The sequence below is a fragment of the Echinops telfairi genome, unplaced genomic scaffold (assembly GCF_000313985.2).
Source record: "Echinops telfairi isolate 266 unplaced genomic scaffold, ASM31398v2 ScPeMD7_17;HRSCAF=63, whole genome shotgun sequence".
Classification (NCBI taxonomy): Eukaryota; Metazoa; Chordata; class Mammalia; order Afrosoricida; family Tenrecidae; genus Echinops; species Echinops telfairi.
In genome coordinates this window covers 1,831,936-1,839,159 of record NW_022103914.1, presented here as the reverse complement: position 1 = coordinate 1,839,159, position 7,224 = coordinate 1,831,936, and the positions used below count along the sequence as shown (strand labels likewise).

The following is a 7,224-nucleotide window of genomic DNA, read 5'->3' as shown; positions in this document are numbered from 1 at the left end:
CATTAAACTTCCCATTCTAAAGTATGTAGTTCTGTGGTAGCAAGTACAGGGACAGGACTGGATAAGCATTTGTTAACTGTTTCCTAAACATTCTCATCACGCCAACGAGAAACTCTAAATCCACTAAGCAAAAATGCTCTACTCCTCTCCTTTCCCCAATCCACTCCCCAGCCCCCGGTAACCGCCCTTCGACTTCTGGTCTCTATGAATGGTCTATTGCAGAAAGTGTATGCATTCACTTAAAGAGCATGGTCATCCGCTGAACACATGACTGTCTAATGGTGGAATCTTAAGTAGTGTGTGTGTGTGTGTGTTCGTATATTTGGGTAGGGAATATTACTGGTACCCACTTCTAGAAATATGTAATCTAAAAGAAGGACTGAGGAATGAAGAACAGAGAAATCCTGAAGGGGCACTGGGGCAGGACAGGAAAGGGGCGTGCCTGTCTGCCTACAGATGGTCTCCCAAAGGGCCCCTGTGTGCTGGTGGGTGTCTGTCATGCCCTCACCTCTGGCCCCCCAGCTACTCATTTCAGGGAGGTATGAGGCCTGAGACGATTGGTCTTGGGTTGGTGTCCTATAGAACGCCACCATGTGCCCATCTGGAGTTTGTCCTAAAAACTTCTGCTTTATTGCCAAGCGGCTGCAGTCCACTGGGACCAAGAACACCGAAGAGAACCACGGCTTCTACCGCCAGCTGCTGCTGACCACTGATGACTGGGTGAACCCCTGCATTGGGGGCGTCCTCCTCTTCCGTGAGACTCTACCAGAAGGCGGATGACGGGTGCCCCTCCCCCCAGGTTATCAAATCCGAGGGCGGGCTCGTGGGCATCAAGGTGACAAGGGTGTGGTGCCCCTGGCAGGAACGAACGGTGAGACCACCACCCAAGGGCTGGACAGGCTGTCTGAGCACTGTGCCCAGTACAAGAAAGATGGCGCTGACTTTGCCAAGTGGTGCTGTGTGCTGAAGACTGGCAAACATACCCCTTCAGCCCTCGCTATCATGGAAAATGCCATCGCGCTGGCCCGTTATGCCAGCATCTGCCAGCAGAATGGCATCATGCCCATTGTGGAGCCTGAGATCCTCCCCGACGGCGACCATGACCTGAAGCGCTGCCAGTATGTCGCTGAGAAGGTGCCGGCTGCCGTCTACAAGGCCCTGGGTGACCACCACGTCTACCTGGAAGGCACCTTGGTCACCCCCGGCCATGCCTGCACACAGAAGTTTTCCCACGAGGCGATTACCATGGCAATCATCACTACACTGTGCCGCACCGTGCCCCCTGCTGTTACGGGGCCACCTTCCTGTCTGGAGGCCAGAGCCAGGAGGAGGCGTCCATCCACCTCAACGCCATCAAGTGCCCCCTGCTGAAGCCATGGGCCCTGACTTTCTCCTACGGGCGAGCCCTGCAGGCATCTGCCCTGAAGGCCTGGGGTGGCAAGCAGGAGAACCTGAAGGCGGCCCAGGAGGAGTCCAGCAAGCGAGCCTGGCCAACAGCCTCGCCTGCCTGCCGAGGGAAGTACACTGCAAGCGGTCAGGCTGGGACTGCAGCCAGCGAGTCCCTCTGGAGGTGGTGTCAGGCTGCCCCCTCAACACTCCAGGCCCCCCGCCCCCTCCCATGCCCACCTCTTGATGGGAGGGCCCCACCTGGGCTCCAGGCCACGCTTTCCTCTCACTCTCATGGCCCTTCTGACGGTGGTGTGCGGTGTTGTCTGTGTATGCTAACTCCATCGCCCTTTACAGCTCGCTACCAATAAACAACGATTTAAGGGGGTGTGTGTGTTGGGGGGGCAACCTCTGCTTTGGCTGTGACCTTGGGTGTCCTCTGCCCTGGAGCACCCCTGCTGTGGCCAACCTAGAGCGTGACTCCTGTGTGTTCTCCTCAGCCTTCTGCTTGTCTCCCAGCAGCCAATGGGGCATTCCCATCATGGCACTTGGATGCTCAACCTACTTCTGCTCTGCAATAGCTTCCCGACACCAGGGTCTTCTGGCTTGGCTAGCAGAGCCTGGCTCCTGAAATGTAACAGGCACACCATCCCCCAGACTCAGGGCTTCTCGCAGCCTTTACAGAGCCCTGGTGTTGCAATCGGTCACGCAGTGGCTGGCTAGCCTCAAGGTCAGCAGTTGGAACCACCAGCTGTTTGTCGAGAGAAAGGTGATGGCTTCTGCTCCTATGGGAGGCTGGGCAGTAGTTCCACTCTGTCCTAAAGCGTTGCTATGGGTTACAATCCACCAATGGCACGTTGGGGTTGTTTGTCTTTACTTTTTTTTTTTTTTGCGATATCATTGTCTTTACATTGAAGTCCAACCTCCTAGGGCTGTATTTGAGACCAGCTTAGCTGTCCATCTTCACTCACACTGCATACTGCCCTACTTCACAGTCCACTCATGGGGCCTCCGTACTGTCCTGGTGACTCACTTGGCTGCTCACAGTGAGGTTAATAGTTCCAAACCTCCTCGGGAGACAGATGTGACTTCCTACTCCTGTAAAGAGTTGCAGTCTTGAAAACCCACGGGGACAGTTCTACCAAGCCCTATAGGGCTGGCCACGCGTCAGAATTGACTCGATGGTCATAAGTTTGTTTGTTTATTTGGTCATAACCCATTTGGCTGGCTCATGAATCCTCAGATTCCCCATTTGTTTATCCAACAAGTTGCTACTGGCACCTATGAGCCAGATCATAGGCTAAGCAGTGGGGCACAAGAACGAATAAGACACTGCCTCTGTCCTCCGGGAGTTCAGCAGCCTGGAGAGACTATTCTAGAAATAGGTCATGGGAATAGACTGTGGCATGTGCCACAATGCAGTCAAGGTGTGCTGGGAGCTGAGGGGTGAGTGCATGCCTACCCTGCAGGTGTGGAGAAGAGGCGGGAGTGTGAGAGAGGGCTCCTTGGAGCTGCCCTGGTTTGATCCCTGATGTGGGGATGAGGGAAGGGTAACCGAGGTATAAAAAGCAGCTCCGGGTGGGTGGCTGTCGGAAGAATGCTCAGGGGAGTGATAGGCCTTAAAACGTGGCAGGTAGGAAAAGGCTGTTCTAAGGACAGTTTTCAGTGGGGTGTGACAGGATCAGATGGTGTGATAGTTAAGGTTTATTTTGCCAACCTGGCCGACGAACACAAGTGGGATTAATTGAAAGGCAAAGAGATAAATGGCTCGGTGAGCCTCGCCTGTCTGGTCTCTTGCTCTCTGATGGTCGGACCAGTTGTGGCTGCCTTAGCTAGTTCTTTGCCTCAGCTGGCAAAGCTCACTTCCTGTGAGGCAGTACTGAGGAGAAGCCACATGGACCTCCCCTGATGCACCCCTGGGAGCTGGAGAAACCACGTGGAGACCCCTGCCAGCGCTGAGATGCTTACACGCTCACCGATTCAGCTTTCTTCCTGCAGTCGGCATCATTGCCTGTTTTGTGAGTTTAAGGAGGACTTTGTAGATCGATGTCGGACATATGGACTGATGTCAGACTTATGAGCTTGGGAAGCACTGGGTTGGGATGCTTAAGGTACAATTACCCTTTATATTAAACTTTCATAAAATATGAGTGTTCACGAATTTTGTTTCTCTAGTCTACCTGGACAAACACCGATGGTGACAGAGAGGACAAGTCTGTGGGTATGGAAGGGAGGAGGAAGGGCTGTCAGTTACCCAGACAAAGAGCAGTAGAACCTACAGGTAGCAGCAAGACGACTAGATGGAGGAAGAGATGAGAAAACCAGGGCAGAGGTAGCACCACACAAGGGCCTGGGAAGGAGGGCAGGAGAGACCACAATTCGAAGACCAGGAAGAGCAGGATGGCATTCCCTCCAAACCAAATTCACTGCCATGAAGACGATTCGGACGCATAGTGTTCCGATAGGAAGAGACCTGTCCCTTTAAGTTCCCAAAGCTGTCAATCTTTGCAGAAGCAGAAAGTCGCATCTTTCTCCCCTTGTGTGTTGGTGGTTTCGAACTGCTGACCTTATGGTTAGCAGTCCAACATGTAATCCACTACACTACCCAAACAAAAAAACCTTCACTGTCAACCGTGTTGATTCCAACTCAGAGTGACCCACAGGGTCACACAAGGAAGAACCACTCCTGTGTGTTTCTGAGACTGTAGATCTTTACAGGAGTAGAAAGCCTCATCTTTCTCCACAGAGCAGTTGGCAGTTTCAAACTACTGACCCTGTGATTCGCAGCCTGATTGATGGGTAGTCCACTCCGTCACCAGGACTCTTCCAGCACCAAAGTCAGAGAGGGAAAATGGAGGGAAGAGCAAGCTTCTTTAGGGATGGGCTTAGCTAGAGATGAACTGAACCTGTGATGCTGGTAGGTATCAAATAGCACCCCTGCAAAGTTCTCCACTGGGCCTGGGGGCATGCAGATTAGGAGCTGGGAAGCTCTGAAGATAGAGACTTTGAAAAAACCCCTTTAAAAAAATTATTTGTCCTTTGACCTATAGTCCTATTTGCAGGAATTTCTCCTAAGGATATAATTAAGGATGTGTGTGAAGACTCATCTACAGATATGCTCATTGTTTATAACAGCCGGAGTAGTTTTTATAAACTGTTATGACAGTGAAAAATGTCTACCAATAAGAGGGTCGGTTAAATAGATCATGCTCTATCCATGCAATGGAATTCTATGAGACAATAAATAAAAGCGGTATTACAGATAATTATTTATTGACATGGAAAACAACCAGAATATAAAAGTACACAATATAAGTAGAAAGAATCAGTCTACACAATCGGATATCCCCACACAGAAGGGTGATAAGGAAGGGATGATTCAACCAGGGTGCAGTATAGCACTGACCAAACAGACATCACTCCTCTCGTCCCTGAATGCTTCCTCCTCCCACTACCATGACCCAGGTCTACCTTACAAATCTGGCTAGACCGGAGAACACACGTTCATACAGATAAGAACATGGAATTCAGGACAGATAAACCACTCAGGAAAAGTAGTGGGAATAGGAATATCATGAGAATAGGGGGATGGTTGAGGAAGGGGAAGAGGGAGAAAGGGAACCGATCACAAGGTTGGATTTATAAACCCGCCCGAAGGGGACAAATAACAGAAATGTAGGTGAAGGGAGACAAAGGACAGTGTTAGATACGAGGTAATAGTAACAATATATAATTGATCAAGGATTCATGAGGATGGGAGGGGAAAAAGGGGGAGCTGATACCAAGGGCTCAAGTAGAATATGTTTTGGAAATGATGGCAACATATGTACAAAAAAACTTGATCCAACTGATGTACGGAATGTTATGAGAGCCGTAAGAGCCCCCAGTAAAATGACTTAAACAGAAACAAAAAGAATCAGTCTATAGAACGATTTGTAGAATAACAAATGCTTGTTATTCAATAAAAAAAAATAACAAAAAAACAAATGCTTTGTTTAAAAAATCACCGTGTTTTCTAGGTGGTATGACTGGGAATGTCTCTGGTTCCTCCACATTACACCTATATACATGGCTCTTGTTAGAAGAGGATGGTTATTTTGAAAAATTGATTTAAATTAAAAGAAGTATCCTAGGGAGAGCTCGGGAATGAGAAGAGGGCCAAGGAACCCAAGGACCTTGAGATCTCTGGTCATGTGGCATTTAAGTGGCTGATAGCCCTAAAGCAAGTACAAAAGAGTCTATACTTCAGTTTTCTCATCTTTAGAGTGGGAAGAAAAACACCTTCCTCAAAAGGGCTACAATAAAATATCCAAGCATACAGTGATTGTTTCGTAAGTATTACTCGGCCTTCTTTCTTCTCACTCATCCCTCCCCTGCTAGACCCGGATTCCACCTCCAGTGGTTGGTCCTCGCAGCAAGAATGAATGATCTCTGTCTCCAGAGTCTCCATTTGAACTTCCGTTCACATTGATGGACTTTAGCTCTCTCAGTCCTGGGATGTAAGCTCCTGGAGGGCATGGTCCAAAGTCTGTCCCTCTCCCCAGCCCTGTCATGCCCTGCACACCTTACAACGGGAAGGTGTTCAATGAATGTTTACTAAATTTATGTTGCTTTTTATGACTTAGCCCATCGAGGATTACTCAAAGGTTGGATGACTCAAGGGTTAGCTTATTCAGCTCTCTTGGAATTTTTTCTCCTCCCAATGCGTTGCTATGGCAAGGTTTTCTCTTTTCCCCAAAGAGATGATGAACAACAGAGAAGGTGGGGAAGCACATGTAGGCCTCTAGGTTCTTGGGCAGCAACAGCAGCTCAGGGAGAGGGCTGGCGGGTGAGGAAGCCAAGCAAGGTCCTTTCCTGCTCCACTGGGAGACCTGTGGTCTCCCACACCACTCCCAGCGACAAGCAGGGCAGCTTAGGAACACGAGGAATTGGGTAGGCACACCACTTCACAAGCCCAGATGCTTTCTCCACGCTTGGCCTCTGTCGATGGTGTTGTACAGCAGTATCCGGATAGGACACACGCCCCTGGCCCCAAACCCTCCAGGTGGCGACCTCCTTCCTTACAGGAAGATCTTTGGGCTGTAGGTCCAGCGACTAGTTGATGGAGCTCCTGGAGCATCGATTGGTTTCCCCATCTATAGGCTGGAAACAAGCCCACTGGTCCAGTTCCCGGCCCCATCACAAGGGCGTCAGGAAAATCACACGTGATAAAAAGTACGGATGGTAGAGAGCTCTCTCGAGAGGGGCGCTCCGCTGTCCTGCGCGTCAGTCTCCCTCGGGTTGTCACTGTCCCCCGCCGCGGCCCCCGCCCCCCGCGCGTTCCTGTCCGCCCCGCCCTGGCTGCGTCGGCCTCACCCACTGTATCTCCATCTTTTCCGTCACTGCCTTCCCGTGCCATAGACATTTTCAGTCTTTCCATCTCTAATTCCGGGTCTGGCTCTCGGGCCTCTCCAGGGACTCGGGTTGCAGTCGCAGCCCCAGCGACCCCCAACCGGTGCGCCCTCCTTTGGCACCGCCGTTGGGCCAGAGAATCGCCCAATAAGAGCGCCGGACCCAAGTCTGACAGCTCAGGGAGCGGCCAATCGAGTCGGTCCAGGGGAGGGGGGGCCTTAGCGCCCAGGCTGAAGTTGGGTTGAATGGTGGAGGGAGGGGGACTAAAGGGGGGATTCAAAAGAGGGGAGCTAGGGCTGGGGGCGCAGGAATCCAGGGAGGCGAGGGAGGGGGAAAGAGCGCGCGCCGCCTAGGTCCAGCCGTAGGGTCTGCCGCTTGGCCTCGGCTGAGGGCATCTGGGAGGGAGGGGGCGCGGCGAGCATTTTAGGTGCGCAAGGGGAGTCGGGG

General features: G+C 51.4%; 1 protein-coding gene and 1 pseudogene across 1 annotated transcript in view; both read left to right on the top strand.

Moving 5' to 3' along the window:
- Positions 1–591: 591 nt before the first annotated feature.
- LOC101643965 lies at positions 592–2,880 on the top strand (annotated as a pseudogene).
- A 1,417-nt stretch (positions 2,881–4,297) lies between these two features.
- The window catches only part of ADCY5 (adenylate cyclase 5), a 180,256-nt gene continuing 177,329 nt past the window's right edge, over positions 4,298–7,224 (top strand). The window contains exon 1 of the mRNA XM_004712234.2: positions 4,298–4,303. Coding sequence (XP_004712291.2) covers positions 4,298–4,303 — 6 coding nt within the window. The remainder of the gene's footprint in view (positions 4,304–7,224) is intronic.